The following is a 20,560-nucleotide window of genomic DNA, read 5'->3' on the forward strand; positions in this document are numbered from 1 at the left end:
TCTGTTTCGTGCCTACTGGTGAGGCAAAGTTAGCATGATGTGACCCTGTGTACTGTGTGTGGGAGGAGGAGGAGGAGAGAAGGTTGTACATTTTAATTTGCTTAGATATCTGTTATTACCTTCCCTAAAGGGTATATCCATTTACGTATGCTAAGAACATATGTAGCTATTCATATCCTCTCATCCTTGCCAACATAGGATATCAGCAACCTTTTACAATTTTGCTGATCTTTCTCACTGTTTTAATTTTCATTTACCCTGATTTGCGATGAGCTTGACTCTCTTTTTAGTATGGTGATGTCCATTTTTATGTATTTGAATTTCTATTTCTTATTCTGCTTCTTTACCCATTTTTACTTCTTTTTCTTAATTGACTTTGAAGTTCCTTATATATTTTGGATTTCTGTTTTGTTGCAAATGTGAACATTTTCTCAGTGTGTTGTCATTTAATTTTATTTTTGGTGTCTTTTATGAAATGAAAAATTTTAATTTTAATTTAGTGAAATTTGTCAGTCTTGATGGCCATTAGATTTTTGTTTCCGTGACCTTCTCCACCGTAAGTCTTAAAACACATTTTTTATATTTGATATGTGCTTAGGTTTTTGTTTAACTTGCTAATTTATCTGAAATTTTGCAGAGGCACTCTTATGCCTCCAACTTTGTTCTTTTTCAAAATTGTTTTGGTTATTCTAGTTCTTTTCCTTTTCCATATAAATTTCAACTTTTTAAGAACAGTTTTTAATTGACACATAATAAATGTACATATTTATGGGGTATAGTATGATATTTCAATACATATAGACAATGTGTAACAATCAAATCAGGGTACTTAGCATATCCATCCCTACAAACATTTATCATTTCTATGTGTTGGGAATGGTAAAAGTCCTGTTTTCTAGCTATTTGAAAATAAACAATAACATTTTGTTAACTGTATTCACCCTACAGTGCTGTAGAACATAGAAATTACTCCTTCTGTATTTATCTTACTACTTTTGTATTAGTTAACTAACCTCTCCCTATCCAGTGTCCGTGCTATTCTTCACAGCCTGGGGTAGCTACTTTTCTGCTCTCTCCTTCTATGAGATCAACTTTTTTTAGCTTCCACATATGAGTGAGGACTTGTGGTATTTCTATTTCTATGCCTGACTTATTTCACTTAACACAGCATCCAGCAGGTTCGTGCACATTGCCACAAATGATAGGATCTCCTTTTTTATGGCCAAATGGTATTGTATTGTATATAAATATGTATACCATATTTTCTTTATCCATTCATTTGTTGATGGACACAGGTTGATTCCGTATCTTGACTATTATGAATAGTGCTGCAGTAAACATGAGAGAACGGGTATATCATAGACATACTAATTTTCTTTCCTTTGGGTATATACCCAGCAGTGGATTATCAAATCGTATGATATTCAATCTTTAGTTTTTTGATGAACCGCCTTACTGTTTTCCGTAATATCTTGACTAATTTACGTTTCCACGAACAGTTTATAAAGTTCTGTTTTCTCCACAATCCTTGCCAGCATTTGTTGGTTCTTGTCTATTCTAACTGGGGTGAGATGTTATCTCATTGTGGTTTTGATTTGCATTTTCCTGATTATTAGTTTTTTTCATACTGTTTTAGTTCATTCTCACACTGCTATACAGAAATACTGGAGACTGCATGACTTAGAAAGAAAAGGGGTTTAGTTGGTTCATGGTTCTGCTGGCTGTACAGGAAGCAGAGTGGCTTCTGCTTGTGGAGAGGCCTCAGGAAACTTACAGTCATGGCAGAAGGTGAAGGAGAAGCAGACACATCTTACATGGCAGGAGCAGAAGTAAGAGAGGAGGAGAGTTGCTACACGCTTGTAAACAGCCGGATCTTGTGAGAACTCACTATACAGTACCAAGGGAGGAGGATGGTGGGGTTTATTCATGAGAACTGTGCCCCGATGATGCAATCACCTCCCATCAGGCCCCACCTCTAACACTGGGGATTATAATTCAGCATGAGATTTAAGCAGGGACGCAGACCTAAACCGTATCATATAAGCATATCATATATGCTTATTGGCCCTTGGTATATTTTCTTTTGAGAAATGTCTTTGCAGATTATTTGCCCATTTTTTAATTGAGCTGTTTGGTTTTTCTGTTCCTGTGTGGGTAGAGTTCCTTGTATGTCCTGGATATTCATCCCTTGTCAGATGAATAGTCTGCAAATATTTTGTCCCATTCTGCAGGTCATTTGTTTATTCTGTTCATTATTTCCTTTGCGGTATATGCAGAAGCTTTTTAGTTTGACATAGTCTCATTGGTCTGTTTTTGCTTTTGTTGCCTGTGCTTTTGAGGTCTTATCCACGAAATCGTTACCTAGATGAATGTCTTAAAGCATTTTTCCTATGTTTTTTTCTAGTAGTTACATAGGGTTGGGTCATGCATTGAAGTCTTTAATCCACTTTGAGTTGATTTTTGTATAGGGTGAGATACAGTGGCTTAGTGTCATTCTTTTGCATGTGGATATCCAGATTTCCTGGCACTATTAAAGAGGCAGTGCTTCACTCAGTGCATGTTCTTGGGACCTTTGTTGGAAAACAGTAGGCTGTAAATAGGTAGATTTATTTCTGGGTTCTCTATTCTGTTCCATAGGTCTATATGTCTTTTTTTAATGCCACTCCTACGCTGTTTTTGTTACTATAGATTGGTAGCCTATCTTGAATTCAGGTGGTGTGATGCCTCTAGCATTGGTTCTTTTGCTCAGGATGACTTTGACTATTTGGAATCTTTTGTGGTTCCATATGAATTTTAGATTTTTTTCTATTTCTGTGCAGAATGTCATTGGTACTTTGATAGGGATTACATTGACTCTGCAGATCACTTCAGCTACTATGACCATTTTAACAATATTAATTCTTCTAATTCATGAACATGGGATGTACTTCCATTTTTTTATTGCTTCTTTAATTTTTTCCACCAGTGTTTTATATATTTTATTGTAGAGACCTTTTATCTCATTGGTTAAATTTCTATCTAGGTCTTTAATTTTTTTTTTTAGCTATTGTAAATGGGTTTTCTTTTTCAGCTAGTTTGTTATTGTTGTATAGAAGTGTTATTGTTGTATAGAAATGTGACTCTTTTGTTCATTTTGTAGAACTGAATTCATCAATTCTAGGAATTTTTTGATGGAATCTTTAGATTTTTCTATATGTAAGATCATGTTGTCTGCATCTAGGATAATTTGATTTCCTCATTTCCAGTTTGGATGCCCCTTCTTTCTCTTGTCGTATTTCCCTGGCTAGGACTTGGCAGTAATATGTTGAGTAAGAATGGTGAAAGTGTGAATCCTTGTCTTGTTCCAGTTCCTAGAAATCTTTTCCTCATTCATTGTGACATTGGCTGTGGGTTTGTCAGATATGGCCTTTATCATGTTGAGGCACATTCCTTCTATACCTGATTTGTTGGGAGTTTTTTATCATGAGGAGATGTTGAATTTTATTAAATACTTGTTCTGTATCCACTGGGATGATTTTATGATTTTTGTCTTTCATTCTTAATGTGATGTGTTTCATTTATTTACTTATGTATGTTGAGCCATATGTAAATCACTGGGATAAATCCCACTTGATTATGGTGTATTATCTTTTTGATGTGTGGTTGGAATAGTTTGCTAGTATTTTTTGCTAAGGATTTTTTGCAGCTACATTCATCAGGGATATTGGCCTGTAGTTTTCTTTTTCTTATTGTGTCCTTGTTTCGTTTTGGTGTCAGGATGACACTGGCCTCATAGAATGAGTTTGGAAGAGTTCCTTCCTCTTCAGTTTATTTTATTTATTCATTTTTTTATTTTTTATTTTTAAAATTGTACTTTAGATTCTGGGATACATGTGCAACGCATGCAAGATTGTTGCATAGGTACATTCATGGCAAGGTGGTTTGCTGCCACCATTTCCCATCACCTATACCTGACATTTCTCCCCACGTTATCCCTCCCCATCTTCGCTGTTGCTGTCCTTTCCCTAGACCCCCGCCCAATGGACCCCAGTGTGTGATGCTCCATCACTCTGTTGTTCAGGCTGGAGCGTAGTGGCTATTCACAGATGTGATCATAGGGCACTGCAGCCTTGAACTTACAGTCTCAAGTGATTTTCTCTCTTAAGCCTCCAGAGGAGCTGGGTCTGTAAGTGCATGCCACCATGCCTGGCTCCTCCTCTTCCTATTTTTGGAAGACTTTAAGAAGAATTAGTGTTAGAGTCCTTCTTTAAAAGTTTAGTAGAATTCAGCAGTAAAGCCATCCTGTTCTGGGCTTTTCTTTGTTGGGAGGCTTTTTTGTTACTCTTCAATCTGGTTACTTGTTATTGCTCAGTTCAGGTTTTCTATTTCTATTTTCTGTGTCCTACTTAAAGTTGGTAGGTTGTATGTGTCCAGGATGTATTCATTTTGTCTAGGCTTTTCAATTTGTTGGCAAATAGTTGCATGTAATTGTCTCCAAGGATCCTTTTTATTTCTGTAATATCAGATATAATGTCTTCTTTTTGTTTCTGATTGTATTTATTTATGTCTTCTCTATTTTTACTTAGTCTAGCTACTGGCTTGTTGATTTTATATTTTAAAAAACCATATTATTGGAAGAATCTAGAAACTATCATTCTCAGCAAACTGACACGAGATCAGAAAATCAAACACCACATGTTCTCACTCATAGGCAGCTGTTGAACAATGAGAACACATGGACACAGGGAGGGGAGCATCACACACTGGGGTCTGTTGCAGGGGGGCTAGGGGAGGGACAGCGGGGGCTAGGGAGGTTGGGGAGCGATAACATGGGGAGAAATGCCAGATATAGATGCCAGGGGATGGAGGTAGCAAACCACCTTGCCATGTAAATACTTATGCAACAGCCCTGTGTTACCTACACATGTACCCCGTAACCTAAAGTACAATAAAGAAAAAAAAGGACTATGAAAAAAAGAAAAGAAACTGTATTATTGACCGTTTGTATTTTTTAGTCTCTCTTTCTGCTTTCATCTTTATTTCTTTTTTTCTATTAATTTTGAGTTTGGTTTCTTCTTTTCTAGTTCCTTGAGATATATCGTTAGGTCATTTGAAATCTTTCTACTTTTTTGATATAGATGCTTATTGCTATTAACTTCTTAGTACTGTTTTTCTATATTCTATAGGTATGTTGTGTTTCTGTTTTCATTTGTTTCACGAAATTTTTAAATTCTTAATTTCTTCATTGACCCATTGGTAGTTAAGGAACCTATTGCTTAATTTCGATTTATTTATACAGTTTCAGAGTTTTTCTTGTTATTGGTTTCTAGTTTTATTTAATTGTGATCAGAAAAGATAATTGATAAGATTTCAATTTTTAAAAAATTTGGAGAGATGTCTTTTGTGGCATAGTGTATGGTCCATCCTGGAGAATGTTTCATGTGCTAATGAAAAGAATGTACATTCTGCAGCTGTTGATTGAAACATTCTATAAATGTCTGGTAAGTTCATCTGGTCTGTAGTGCAGGCTCCAGTGTTTCTTGATTTTCTGTCTACATGATCTGTCCAATGCTCAGAGTGGTATGTTGAAGATCTCAACTATTACTGTATTGAGGTCTGTTCCTCCTTTTAGATCTAATAATATTTGCTTTCTATATCTGGGTGTTCCTGTGTTGGGTACATACATATGTACAATTGTAATCTCCTTTTGCTGAAATGATCCCTTTATCATTATATAATGACCTTCTTTATTGCTTTTTACATTTTTTTTTTTTTTTTTTTGTCGTTGTTGTTGTTTAGACAGAGTCTCACACTGTCACCCGAGCTGGAGTGCAGTGGCGCAGTCTTGGCTCACTGTACCCTCCGCCTCCCGGGTTGAAGCAGTTCTCCTGCCTCAGCCTCCCTAGGCGCTCACCACCACGCCCGGCTACTTTTGTTGTATTTTTAGTAGAGACAGGGTTTCACTCTGTTGACCAAGCTGGTCTCAAAGCCCTGACCTTGTGATCTGCTCACCTTGGCATCACGAAGTACTGGGATTATAGGTGTGAGTCACTGTGCCTGGCTCTTTTTACACTTTTTAAACTTAAGGTCTATTTTATCTGGTATAAATATAAACATTCCTGCTCATTTTTGGTTTCTGTTTGTGTAGTATATCTTTTTCCATTCCTTCACTTTCAATCTGTGTATGCCTTTACAATGAAGTGAATTTCTTATAGGCAGCAAGTAGTTGGGTATTTTTTTTTTAGTTCATTCGACCATTCCATATCTTTTAACTGGAGAATTTAATCCATTTACATTCAGTATTATTATTGATAGGTGAGGACTTAACTCCTGTCATTGGCTTTGTGATTGTTTTGTATAGGCTTTGTTTCTTTTTTCCTTTTTTATTCTTTATCTTTGGTTTTGTGGTTTTCTATAGTGATAAGTGTTGACAATCTTTTTTTTTTTTAATGTGGCAGAGTAAATATTTGTGAGCTGAACAAATACAATATTACAGATATTTACACAAAAGTGAGCTGTGTGACAACAACTCACTTTTACGTGTATATTGTGAAAGCAGCCACAGATATTATATAGATGTATGGGCATAGGTGTGCCCAGTAAAGCTTTACTTCCAAAAACAAACATCTGGCCAGATTGGCCCACAGGCCATAATTGTCTAACTGCTGATTGATTCACCTGTTTATATCAGACAGACTCTTGGATATATATTCCTTGGGTTACAATTCTTTGGGATATATATTCTTTGGGGTACTCTTATTATCAGGAACATGTTGCTTAATTTTGTTGTGTTACTCAGATTGTTCCTGTTTTGGCCGTTGGGAGCTCTTTTATTTGGCTCTTTTTATACACCCTCACCATGCAGATTTATTTATTTATTTGGAGCACTTTTTTACCTTTTGGCACTACAAGATCTTCTAGGGTCATTTGTGTGTTTCCTGTCCCAGCTCTAGAATTAGGCATTTCCCTGGAGAGACCTAGTTTCTTTCCTTGGAGAGTGATATTTAGAAACTATGTTCTATGTTGCTGGATGTGCTCATTGATACTGGGGTGTGACTGCTTCTTGGCCCTCTCCGAGGAAAGATGTAGGAAATGTGTATACACTAACCCCTGTATGCATATATTTATATTAGTATTTCCATGATTATCTATATGTATAAATGTATTAAAATAAACATGAGTTTATACTGATGTCTCGACTCCAATTCATTATTCCAGGGTTTATTCTAATCTTGTCTGTTAGCTTATTTATAACTTTTTTTTAATCAGCCAGTGAGAAACCTGGCTTTCATTACCTACGAATTATTTACATATTTGCTCAAACCTAGTGTATGTGTAAGTTTATTTTTTAATTATTCGAACCTCTGTGAAAAACACTTTTACCAACTGGAGCAGGAGTCCACAGTCCTCTGGTTGTGGACTGGTACCAGTCCGTGGCCTGTTAGGAACCGGGTCACACAGCAGGAGGTGAGTGGCTGGCAAGGGAGCATTATCACCTGAGCTCCGCCTCCTGTCAGATCAGGCATTAGATTCTCATAGAAGTGCAAACCTGTTGTGAACTGCACATGCGAAGGATCTAGGTTGCATGGTTCTTATGAGAATCTAACTAATGCCTGATGATCTGAGGTGGAACAGTTTCATCCTAGAACTATTCTGCCCATAGTGGAAAAATTGTCTTCCATGAAACTGGTTTTTGGTGCCCAAAAGGTTGGGGACTGCTGAACTGCAGTATTTGTATACTTTGTCTTTATTTGGTCCAGTTAAAACACGGTTTTCTGAAGTTACTTGAGTCAGCTCCTCTTCTCCATCTCTTCTATTTAGGTTGTATCATACATCTGTAATATGGTGAGATTCATTTGTCACTGGCTGCATTTCATCTTGAGAGCCACTGACACCTTGGTTGAGTTTTTTTTTAAAAAAGTGCATACAGAAAAGGTCATTTTTTGTGGTCTACTGCTCTGTGGTTTTTGGCAAATGTACAGTCATGAATCCACCCCCTCAGGACCACACAGAACAGTTTCATCACCTAAAGATTGCCTTGTGTGGCTGATTTGTAATAATCCCCTCCTCTTATGGTCCCTGGCACCTGAATTTAGGATTCATTTATGTTGCTGTGCCAAATAATACTTCGTTCCTTTTAATTTCTGAGTGGTATTCTGTTACATGAATCAACTTCAATTTGTTTTTCTCTTTCTTTGAAGAATGTCATGAATCAACTTCAATTTGTTTATCTGTTTCCATGAAGAATATCATGGTTGTTGCTAGTTTTTGAAATGATGAATAAAACCACTGTAAGTATTCATATACAGGACTTTCTTTTTTTTTTAAGTAATGTATTTGGTCTCATTTCTCCTTTCTTATTTAATGCTTTTTGGCTTTTACGCTTTAATGCAATTTCGTTTTTAAACTTGCTTTTGCAATATAGATCTTATTTCCATCTTCTTCTTTGATTTGAGATGTATATTTCCTCTTTTTATTTCTGTATGTTTTGTGCATGTCTTCCAAACAACTTTGAGGCATAATTTATATTTAATAACACGCATTTTCAGTGTAGAAGTGACCTTGGGCAGATGTATACATCACCACGCAAATCCAGTTATAGCACATTTCCATTCCCCCAGAGAGTTTCCTTACGGCCTTTGCAGTCACACCCCCGACCAGCCCCACCCGCCACCCCACACCCAGCAGCCACTGATCTGACTTGGATCGCTATTGATGAGTTTGCCTGGCATTGAGTCTTCTGAGTCTGTCCCCCTCATTCAGCATAATGTTTGTGAGTTTATTCCAAATTGTTGTGTGTATCAGTAGCCCATTTCTTTTTGTTACTGAGCAGTACTTCTCTGCACAGATACGCTACAGTTTATTGATTCTGTTAAAATACTTACATTTCTCCCATTTTTGTCTATGATGAGTTAAAGTGCTGTAATCATTGATAACGTCATTTTATGGCCATATGTTCTTTCTTGAAAGTAATCGTTTTATCAGTAAGTAAAAGCATCTTACTCTAGTGATAAAGGCAAACATCATACGATTAAGTTTTCATTCCTCTTCATTTTTGACCATTTCCTGTACTCATTATCTTAAGTGGGTATTTAAAAATCACATTATTATAGTTTTGCAGTCTATTTTCATGTTATATATGCAAGTAATATTTTGAGAATCATTTAATATTTGCTTTCAATTTGTCATAATTACAGTGATTACTTAAGTCTTAACTCCAGATAGCTATTTAGCATCATTTTGTAGTATTAATTTTAGTATGTATTTTTTTCTTTTTCTTTTATTATTATTATACTTTAAGTTCTGGGGTGCATGTGCAGAATGTGCACGTTTGTTATATAGATATACACGTGCCATGGTGGTTTGCTACATCCATCACCCCGTCAGCTATATTAGGTATTTCTCCTAATGCTATCCTTCCCCTATCCTCCTCCTCCCTGCTATCCCTCCCCTAGCCCTCCACCCCCCGATAGGCCCCAGTTTCCCCTCCCCGTGTCTGTGTGTTCTCATTGTTCAACACCCACTAATGAGTAAGAACATGCAGGGCCGGGCGCGGTGGCTCACGCCTGTAATCCCAGCACTTTGGGAGGCCGAGGCGGGTGGATCACGAGGTCAAGAGATCGAGACCATCCTGGCCAACATGGTGAAACCCTGTCTCTACTAAAAATACAAAAAAATTAGCTGGGCATGGTGGCGCGTGCCTGTAATCCCAGCTACTCAGGAGGCTAAGGCAGGAGAATTGCCTGAACCCACGAGGCGGAGGTTGCGGTGAGCCGAGATCGCGCCATTGCACTCCAGCCTGGGTAACAAGAGCGAAACTCCGTCTCAAAAAAAAAAAAAGAACATGCGGTGTTTGGTTTTCTGTTCTTGTGTTAGTTTCCAGCTTTATCCATGACCCTGCAATGGACATGAACTCATCCTTTTTTATGGCTGCATGGTATTCCATGGTATATATGTGCCGCATTTTCTTTATCCAGTCTATCATTGATGGGCATTTGGGTTGGTTCCAAGTCTTTGCTATGGTGCAGGGACCTTGTATGTATTCTTACTACACCTTCTCCAGTTTTGAGTTAAACAATTTAGGCTTAAAATTGTTCTCTGAAGTACCTGTTTGAGTCATTTTTTAAATAGGTAATTCATATTTTATCCCCTAAGACATGAGATATCTTCCTCCCTCCATCTCATCGGAAGGAACACTTGGGTTATAGAATTTTTGAGTTCACAAGATTTATTGCTTCAACAGGTGTTGAATTCCTGGTGTTCTGGAATTTAATGTTCTGAAGTTGGCCTGATTTTTGGATGGGGGAGAACTGGGGGATGAGGCTGACAGTTTAACTTTTTGAAATGAAGAAGCTTTGTAAGGGTAGAAATAAAGTTGATCTGTTTTCAAACCTCCTTTCCCCATCACTGAAATCTTCTTTTGACCTGCAGGTTTAGAACATAGATTTATTCTGCTATGCCTTGCTTAGTGTTTCTGTCCCGTTTTGATTTTATTTTTCTCTTTGTTGGACTTAGATTGGTTGGCTCACTATTAACTCTCCTAGGTATGTATGCTCATTTTCCTTAGTGCTTTCTTTAAAATCTCTGTGTCCTTCTCTGCTACTCTCTTGGACAGCTTTTCAAGTATGTTGTCTATGTTGCTGGTGTGATTTCCCGCATGTTGATTCTGTCCTTTCCTGGTTCCAAGGGAATTTTATTCCCTTGCCTGAATTTTCTCTGTGATTCCTTTACATCCTTTCTTATGTAAATGAACCTTTTTTCATTTCAGCTTCCTTCTCAACCTTTTGGTTTCATTTCACCATGTATCTCTTTTTCTCTCTCCTTTTAAAACATAGGTCATATTTTCTGTAGTATTGGAAGACACACCGCAAATACAATTTAAAAATATAAAAAAATATTTCATATTTAAAAATGTAAAAATTATACACTGGTATAATTTTACTGAGAACGTTTTGGTTATGGTCACGTTCTTATGTTGTAAACATTTTGATGACCATGTTGTGTGATGATGCTGCTGTTACTAATTTTGTTTGTGTGAGGTCTCTCTAGGTATAGGGTTTTCCAGCAGAGTGGGTGTGGAAATTCCTAGTGGTCTCTCTCACCACATGGATGCCACAGAGTCCCCCAGTCAGACCCTTGTCCAAAATCTAGCTTGCTTTACCTGGGTCTGAGCCAAACTTCTTGGTCGGACAGCCATTTCCCTTGCGTAGTTTTGCTGTGCCAGAGGGGAAAATTCTCCTGTTCTACTGCCTTCTTCTCTGCGTAGATTATCTGAAGCAGTCTCAGTCTTCTGGACTTTAAACAGCCCATGCCAAGTTGTTCCTAGAACTTGTCCTCTTTATCCTTCCCAAGGACTTTATACTCCCAAGTTGTAACCATGGGGTGCCTGTGCCCTTCCATCCCCAAGGGATTTGTCTCAGGATGTTGAAAAGATGTAGAAAGAAAGGTCTTCAGGGGTGTGGGGTGAGATACAGAGTCAGGGAATGAGCTGTTTCTGGCTGGGGATGGCCGCTCTGGTGTATGGGTGGGGAGAGGCTGTCAGCGTGGATGTCTTCTTTCTCTGTTCTTTTTTTGGCCTTGCTTTTTGCTCCCAGAGACTAAGAAATACACTAGTAAACCCAAAATTTCTCAGTCCAGTGCTATCTGTTGGGAAGATACCCCTTTAGCAGTCTGTAAAATCTTTTATTGTAATCCTGGGTTCCAGAGCGATTGTCATCTTTTAGATTGTGCTGGTTAGCTGGGAATCTGGGGTGGGGAATAGGACGGGTGATGAGTCTGTCTCCATTTGGACCAATGAAGAATTGAAGCAGAGGGAGAGGAGGCCTTGTGAATGACGTAGGTGCAGGAGGCTAATCCGAAGTGATGGAAAGGTGCTGTAGGACTTCAAGGAAATTGGCAGGAGTTGAGGGAAAGAGCCTGAAGCTGCAGGTACGCTGCTGGCCTTGGGCTGGGCCCACTGCACAATGAGAGATTTCTGTGTAAGATGGTTGCCAAGAGCATGGGCTTTGGAGGCAAGATGCGTTAGACCAATTCTTAGCTCTGCCGTGCTTACCTAAGTCCATAACTTTTGGGTGCCTTAGTTTTATCCTCAATATAAAAAAAAAAAAAGAAGAAGAAGAAAATAAAAGTACCTACCTTGCTGGGTTATTTTGAAGAGTTAATGTGTAGGGATCAAGTACAGCCGTGGCTGGGCCTTAGTAACGCTGAGTAAATGTTAGGTGGTGGTGGTGGTATTTTATCAGCCTGCCAGTGGAAAGGTGAGGAGGAGTCGGTGGTCCCCCTTGCCTGGAAGGCCCCTCACTGCTCCAGTCCTTCTCATGTCACGGGCTGAGTTTGCTCTCAGTTTAAATTGTTCTTTCTTGGGGGAACCTTGGTGCCTGTTGTGTTTGAAATAGCTCCGTCCCTGCTGCCGTTGTTCCTCACAGCACCATCCTCTTTGCCATCAGAATTCTGTGATCCCAGCTAGTGTGAGACTCTGTTCTGTTGCAGGTCGGGGGCAGGGAAATGCTGATGCCGTTATTACCGGTGCTGGGATGCCTCCTGGATGTTTTTTTTTTTTTTTTTTTTTAAAAAGGACAGAGTCTCGCTCTGTCTCGTAGGCTGTATTGCACCATCTCAGCTCACTGTAACCTCTGTAGTAGCTGGGATTACAGGTATGCACCACCACACCCAGCTAATTTTTGTATTATTAGCAAAGATGGGGTTTCACCATGTTGTCCAGGCTGGTGTCGAACTTCCGACCTCAGGTGATTTGCCCACCCTGGTCTCCCAGAGTCCTGGGATTATAGGCATGAGCCACCATGCCTGGCCCAAAGTACTTGTTGTAATTTGTAACTACATGTTACATTATGCTCCTTCTTTTAAGGACTGTATCCCCCATTAGCCTGTGAGCCATGATGGCGGTCTGCGAGGTTTCTTATTGCACACTGGTGCCTGACTTATCAGTGATCGTTGAAGAGTTATTGAATGTCTGACCTCCACAAAGCCATTTTCTTGCTCAGTGTCCATTTCTCTTGTTGCTGGTTCATATGGTTGATGTTTTACTTGGCTCTGTCCTGTTCTACTGACTTTTCACCGGCAAGATGTGACTAGGATCTTAGGCTGTTGGAGTCGGGTGAACTTGGTTTCAATCTTGGTTAACCACCTACTGACTGTGTGATCAAGGAAAAGTGACCCAGCTTCTCTGAGCCTCGGTCTCCTCCCGTGTCAAATGAGGAAAATGATGTCCAGCTGGAAGGCTGGGTGTAAGATGAAATCTAACACCTTAAAGTGATATACACTGTTACTGGAACTATGCGTGTACCAGTCAAGGTGATTGTCATTATTATTCATCATACTGAGACAGCCATCCAGGTGGCATCCTAGCCCTGGTAATTATTGCATCAGCATTTCCCTGCCCCCACCACCTGCAACAGAACAGAGTCTCTCATTAGCAGGGATCACAGAGAGTAAATGTTAATCAATGATTGAACTCTGAGGAACAGTTCAGCATCTCAGATTGCTTATTTTTGAGAAAAGAAGTTGGTGGGGGTGTGCACACAGGATTTTCTAATAGCATTCATGCATTCATTCATATGTGCAAATGCAAGGGAAGAGAGCTAATGATTGTTTCCAGTTGGAAGGACTGAGCTTCAGGTAAAGCATGTGGCCTGTACAAATAGAGTGGGGACAGTGTATCAGGAATCGGAGCCACCAGGACTGGGGGGACCAGCTCTTTGTTTGTTTGTTTGGTGTGAGGAGTTATGAGATAGTGGAGAAGGTTTGGGGGAGCTTAAGAAGAAAGGATTTCCCAGAGAGAGAATATTGCAATCATAGGCAGGATCGAGTCCTAAATGACTTGGGCTTTTGTTATCAACAAAACAACTTAGAATTCAGGTTCTATCTGAGGCGCTTCTGAGAAGAGGAAAAGAGGGACAGGAACCTACACAGAGATGTAAAGATTAGGTCCTGAGAGAGGCCAGAGATCAAAATATGCTGGGGACTTGTGAGGCAGCTTTCCCCAGAGTGTTTTGTGGTTATTCCAGTGTTTCAGGAAAAGCAGTGTTTTCTGAACCTGGAAAAATCTTTTGTTTTTTTGCCTTTTTAAATTTGGGGTGAAAAAATGTATAGAAAAGCAGTTGTGTAAACTGAAGTTTCCTACGTGTCAGAGCCATCCGTTCATCTTGTATTGCTACTTCTCCTGCGTCTGAATCCCTTCAGATTGTCTTTATTCTTACCCGTTTTACAGATGGGGACACCAAGACCAGAGACACTGGGTGACATGCCCAGGGTCATATGGATAGAAAGTGACAAATGTCTTCCTCCACACACCAGGCTGTTAGAGATGGTCCTTTTAATACTGCTCATCATTGGTACTGGGTTAAGTAGAAATTGTTGACAAGCCACACAGTGGCTTTGTGGATGGGACCAGAAGTAGAACTAGCCTTGATGTTCCCCATAAAGCTACCTGTGACTCTGTGATTGAAACCTCCAGTAATTTGGAGGCAACAAAACTAAGCTCCTCCTCCAGTGTGGCCCTAAATAGCCATCTTGACCCTGCACCCTTGCTAACCCTCAGCTTTTCAAGCAGCGCAACCACGCATAGCTACCTTCCATACATGAAAGTACTTATCTAAGTAGGTCTCCTCTCTCTTCTTCCCAGGGAGGAGTTGACTGTTTTAAGGGGTCATATTCTGAAAGGTGAAGGAACATTCTGTCTTTAGATACGAGCAAGGTTTGTGGTCTCAGGAGGCTATGCAAGATGACTGCGGAACACAACCCTACATAGTTGTGTATTTCCCACAGCAACCCCAAGAGATAGGCGCTGTTACTTAAGCCTTGCTCTCTGAGTCATCTGAGGCCCAAAGAGGTTCAGCAACTTGCTCAAGAACACATGATAAGAGGCATAGCAGGGGATTTAAAACAGGTTGTTTTGTTCCAAAGCCCTGTTCTTAAATATTTTACTAATGCCATTTTGATAAGTGCCATCTGTTCATCCATCCTTCCATCCATTTATGAACCCACCTCTGTCCCCACCTTTCATCCATCCCACATCTATCAATCTATTTATCCATCGATCCATCCACCCATCCATTCATTTATCCATCTAGTCACCCATACATCCTACCGTCCATCAATCCATTTATCCACCTCTTCATCCATCCATCCATCTACCCACCCATCTACCCATCCATCAGTCCACTCATCTGTCCACCCATACACTCATTCATTGTGTTGGCTGTTTGTCTAACATGGTCCTCCACTTCATCCTTGGGAAGAAATTTCTACATCCCTGGAGGTGAGCATATGTTTTCTAGAACTGGAGGCCTCCATGTGGATACATCACATCACTTAGCTCCCAGGAAATATCTGGGTGCTGCTGCCATTCCTAAGTTGGTGTCCTCACAAATGCTGCTGTTTCAGGTAGTGCCTGGTTGCTTACTCTGTTTCCTCCCTCAGTAACCTGTAGAGAGTTTCTCCCTACAGTGTTCTCAAAGAGCAAAGCTGCAGGCTCTTACAGAAATCCTTGGCATTCTGAAACATTATTATAAAGGGATACTCAGTAACCCCATTCATTGACCCAAAAGTTGGATATTGGGATTAGTTAGGAATGATTTTACTTTTTAAAAATGTTACAGAGTTTGTGTATTATATCTAAAAATTATCTAATAAATCTAAAACAGGGGTTCATAGGGCATTTAATAAAGAAAAAAATTTGATAGACTTTAGGCCAATTTGAATGGAGATAAATTGATTAAAGGAACAATTTAAATTATGAAGAGGCAATATTATAAAGAGGCAGTATGGTCTAGTTATTTGCATATTTATGAAGTGCAAAGCAAAGAAAGTGGTTTAATTATTTCACATAACCTCTGTTGTACAAAAGCCATTGATGAGATGATCCCACTTTTCAAAATTTTTTTACTTCTTAGGATTAACATTCTAAACATACTAAAATTCAAACACGTAGATATAAATAGCCACATAATTTACCCTATGTATTCATTACCTGTCTTCAACAATTAGCAACAATGACTGTAGGCACCTTTGCTCACGTTTTTTTCTTTTCGTAAGTTTCAGAGGCATATTCCTCCTCACTTGACTTAATTTTATTGAATCAAAATTCCATTCTAGAAAAGCATATTATATTAACATTGAAGTAGAATAAACTTTTGAATAAAACTGCTTATTTTTTCATTGAAATTTAGCATTTTGGGGGGTGTAACACTGAGAATTTCCCAGCTTCTTTTAACTGAAAAATTTCAAATCTACAGCAAAGTTGAAAGAATACTAAGTGAACCCTCACATGTCCTTCACTTAAAATCACCAGTTATTAGCATCAGAACTGGTATTTTTCAAGTGTATCTTTCCATGGGATCACATAAAGACAGGGGAGGTTTTCTTACCTTTGAAGACCTGTAGGCAGTCGCTCATGGCTTTAGAGGCTGACACGTAAAGGTTCAGATCCCACGACCATCACCTCCTCGCTGTGCATGGTAGGCGAGTTGCCTTATATTCAGTATCTTTATCTCTCAAACGGAAAAATAATAGTGGTATACGCCCATGGCGGCATGTGAGGTGCATAGTAGATACTCAACAAATGTTACCTATCTCTTTGCCTCCTAGCTGTGCCTCTGTGTTGCAGCTAGGGGAGCTAGGTAGAACTGGACATTTTCAATTCAAGTCCTTTTTGGTCACCATGGAAGATTTTTGCAGTTAAGAGATTGAGTATGACCTAGTGAGAAGAGGTTATGTCTGAGGTGAGAATGGTTCCCCAGTTCTGCCCTTACCATTCTGGAACTTGGTTAAGTTACTTGGTCTCCCTGAGCCCTAGTTCTCTGACTGTAAATTGGGGATAGAAAAATTACTTACCTCATTGGTTTGTTGTCCAGGAGAAAATGAGATGGGAGAGTCTGTGCCCAGCATTTAGTACAGTGTCTGCCTCATAAGCACCCAAGGAATGTTACTGATCACTGGTGTTGTTGTAAGTAAAGATACATTGGCATAGTACCTCCCATATAATTGCTCAGTAAATGTTACTTATTATAAATAAGGATGGAGAACACTCATGAAATTGGTCTTTAATAGCCTGTGTCTACTTTGGTGCAATGAAAAGAATAAAGATCTCGTGTGAAAGCTTGCAGTGCAATTTCAAATAAGAGTAAGCCTGGATAGATCAGGTGCAGTGGCTCACACCTGTAATCCCAGCACATTGGGAGGCCCAGGCAGGTGGATTATGAGGTCAGGAGCTCGAGACCAATCTGGCCAACATGGTGAAACCTCGTCTCTTACTAAAATTACAAAAATCAGCCAGGTTTGGTTGCAGGCGTCTGTAATCCCAGCTACTCAGGCGGCTGAGGCAGAAGAATTGTTTGAAACCAGAAGGCAGAGGTTGCAGTGAGCCAAAATTGCACTACTGCCTAAGTGAAAGAATGAAACTCCGTCTCAAAAAAAAAAAAAAAAAAAAAGTAAGCTTGGATAGACATGTGGCTACCACCAGCTGGGCATGGCATCTAGAGGCATCATGGGAAAGGACTGCATGTGCTTCAGGTTCCATACAGTGATGTCATAAAATAAACCAGCCTTCTTGAACCCTTCTGCACATGTTGGCTTCTGGCATTGAATGGCTCATGGCTCACCCTATGGCTAGGATACATACCTCTATTCCAAGGGCTTTATGCTGTTCTTGTTGCCTGGAACTGACCTTCTTCCTTCCTTCCTCTCTCTCTTTGTTTTCTGACCCTCTCGTCTTGTATTGCAGGTTGAAAGGATTGTAGACAAGAGGAAGAACAAGAAAGGAAAATGGGAGTATCTTATCCGATGGAAAGGCTACGGGAGCACAGAGGACACGTGGGAGCCGGAGCACCACCTCTTGCACTGTGAGGAGTTTATCGATGAGTTCAATGGGCTGCACGTGTCCAAGGACAAGCGCATCAAGTCAGGGAAGCAGTCCAGCACCTCCAAGCTTCTGCGTGACGGTCGAGGCCCCTCAGTTGAGAAACTCTCCCACAGACCTTCGGATCCTGGAAAGAGCAAGGGGACCTCCCATAAACGGAAGCGAATTAACCCTCCCCTCGCCAAGCCAAAAAAAGGGTATTCGGGCAAGCCTCCTGCAGGAGGCGACAGGGCCGCCAAGACGGTGTCTTACAGGACTACCCCCAGTGGTTTGCAAATAATGCCCCTGAAAAAGGCTCAGAACGGGATGGAAAACGGGGATGCCGGCTCTGAGAAGGACGAGAGGCACTTTGGAAACGGGTCCCATCAGCCTGGCTTGGATCTGAATGATCACGTTGGAGAGCAAGATGTGGGCGAATGTGACGTGAACCATGCCACGCTGGCGGAGAACGGGCTCGGTTTGTAGCTTTTCTTTCTCTTGGGTTTGGCCCTAGCCGTAGTCGACAGGGAGCTCTGCCTGCAGCTTGGGGACATACGTAAGACCCCCACCTCCATCCCCACCTTGTAGGTGGCCAGTAATTCCCCCTTCGTCTCTCTCACCTAGAGCCTTGTAGACTCAGTCATAGCCCCACGTTGGTTATAGACCCTCATGCATGTGGGGAGGCTAAGCCTGTGATGCTCCAGCCAAGGTCTGGAATGGGTCCAAAGTTCCAGACTGTACTTAAAGACACCCAAGGCCATGGTAATCCCTCTAGTCCCACTTCTCTGAGGGCAGCTCAAGTCCTCACCCCCGGGATCTGAGATGCATGTCCTCAACAGGCCAGTGCCTCCCACAGCACAGTATAGAGCCCTTGCTTGCAGCCCCATCATGCCCCCAGCAGTGTACCCCAGAAAGGTGGGGTCTGGGTTGGGGTCTGTGCTGTGTGCTCAGGCACAGTGTGTACTTGGAGTTGACCATGCCAGCGCCTGTGCTGGGGCCTCCTGCCCTTCTGCCATCTCTAGGTTTGATGATTGGCCTATGTTAGGTTGTGTCTTAGCCTGTTCAGGCTGTAACAAAGCTGTTCTTTGCTGTAACAAAGCAGCGTAGAATTGGTAATTTATGAAAAACAAAAAAACTAATTTCTCACAATTCTGGGGGCTAGAAGGCCATGATGAAGGCACCGGCATCTGCCAAGGGCCTCTTCCTGTTAGCTGATACCTTCTGTGTCCTCATGTGATAGAAGGGGCAAGGCGGCATTCATCAGCCTCTTTTATAAGGGCACTAATCCCATCCACAAGAACAGAGCTCTTATGACTTAATTACCTCCTCAAGGCTCCCTGCTCCCCGTTAATGCTATGGTTGCATTGTGGGTTACGTTTCTTCGTATGAATTTTGGGGGAACACAAACATTCAGACTACAGTGGGTCCTAAATGCTGGGTTGACCTCATCCTGTGCTAATTCTTTTGGTTTGCACCTTCATACTGTAACACAGCCTGCTTATGTTGTATTAGGTTATGGAATTCCTCCTCTTTCCAAAGTCTCTCCAGGCAAAGATACGGTAACAGGAGGTAATGACCCTGTAGTTAATACTCCCAAGCCTGAGATTTCCTGCGTAGTCACACTGCTCCTCACCTGAGTTCTTCATGGCATCGGGTCTTTCAGGTTAGCTGCCTGTGCTGGTTATGTGCAATCCCTCGTTTCTCAGACACCTGCATGCCTACTTGGTGGCATTTGTCTCTTTGGCTGCCAGAGACCCGAGCCTTGGGATGTCTCGAAATCCTACAGGAGTGTGGACAACCGGTGCCTAACAACCAGGGCCGCCAGATTCCCCGATGAAACCAGGGTGTGTGTGCAGGCAGGGATGCTAGGATGCAGGGGAATGGTTAGAAAGGCTCACGGACGGTTGTGGTGATGCGGCCAATGCATGTCAGTGTGACAGTGGTAGATCTGGAGTCCAGAATGTGCACAGCGGGCTTCCCTGGGAGAGCTTGCCATCTTTAGGGACTCCTGCTGAGAAAGCTGAGCAATCTGCGTTGAGGCTCCTCTTTCTTCAGAAAGAGGAATTTCACCCAGACAGGATTTACTTAGCATCTTTGCCCCAGACTGACTCATGTTTCCGTCTGGGGATCCCTGACGCTGACGTGACTGTGCCTGCGAACATATGTAAAAGCTGTTTGTTTTAGAAATTCATCTCTCGGGGAGAAGTGGGCTCGTGTAAATGGGGCTTGGCATAAACATCCGCGTTTGATGTTGCTGTGACGGCTGCTGGCGGTGGCGGAGTTCCCTGTCTCAGGAAGGGTGGCGTGGGGAGCTTTGGTGGCTTCTTAAGTGCAGGGGTACAGCTCTGGCATGGTTCCCTGCATTCTGGCTGTGAGCAGCCTCCTGCCCTGCTCAAAATGGGGCAACCCCAAGAGTAAAGCATGAGGGAGGAAGATCTGCTGACTGTAGCTGACAGTCTGCCGCGTGGAGGAGAGAAGCCGGACTTGTTGAGGGGTCTGCGTGAGGGTGTGCCTCTCGTGTTGTGCAGCCTTCTGTGGTAAGGCAGAGCTGCCGGCTCTGTGCTTTTCATCCCTGGGCTTTGCTGATGCCCCCGGTCCATGATCTGGTGATAAGGCATGGTAACTCACAAACAGGGAAAATGGGCGAGGGCTGACTTGTTGAGATCCATGGTAGTTCTGTTAGCTGAAAATGCTATTCTAGACCTTTTTTGCCCTCTGATCTCTTAT

The 20,560-nt window shown here is 41.3% G+C and overlaps 1 protein-coding gene across 1 annotated transcript in view; it reads left to right on the forward strand.

Moving 5' to 3' along the window:
• CDYL2 (chromodomain Y like 2) overlaps nt 1–20,560 on the forward strand; it is a 213,639-nt gene that overhangs the window by 108,345 nt on the left and 84,734 nt on the right. The window contains exon 2 of the mRNA XM_039462504.2: nt 17,720–18,311. Coding sequence (XP_039318438.1) covers nt 17,720–18,311 — 592 coding nt within the window. The remainder of the gene's footprint in view (nt 1–17,719; nt 18,312–20,560) is intronic.

This window comes from Saimiri boliviensis, chromosome 1 (genome assembly GCF_048565385.1).
Source record: "Saimiri boliviensis isolate mSaiBol1 chromosome 1, mSaiBol1.pri, whole genome shotgun sequence".
NCBI classification, from domain to species: Eukaryota; Metazoa; Chordata; class Mammalia; order Primates; family Cebidae; genus Saimiri; species Saimiri boliviensis.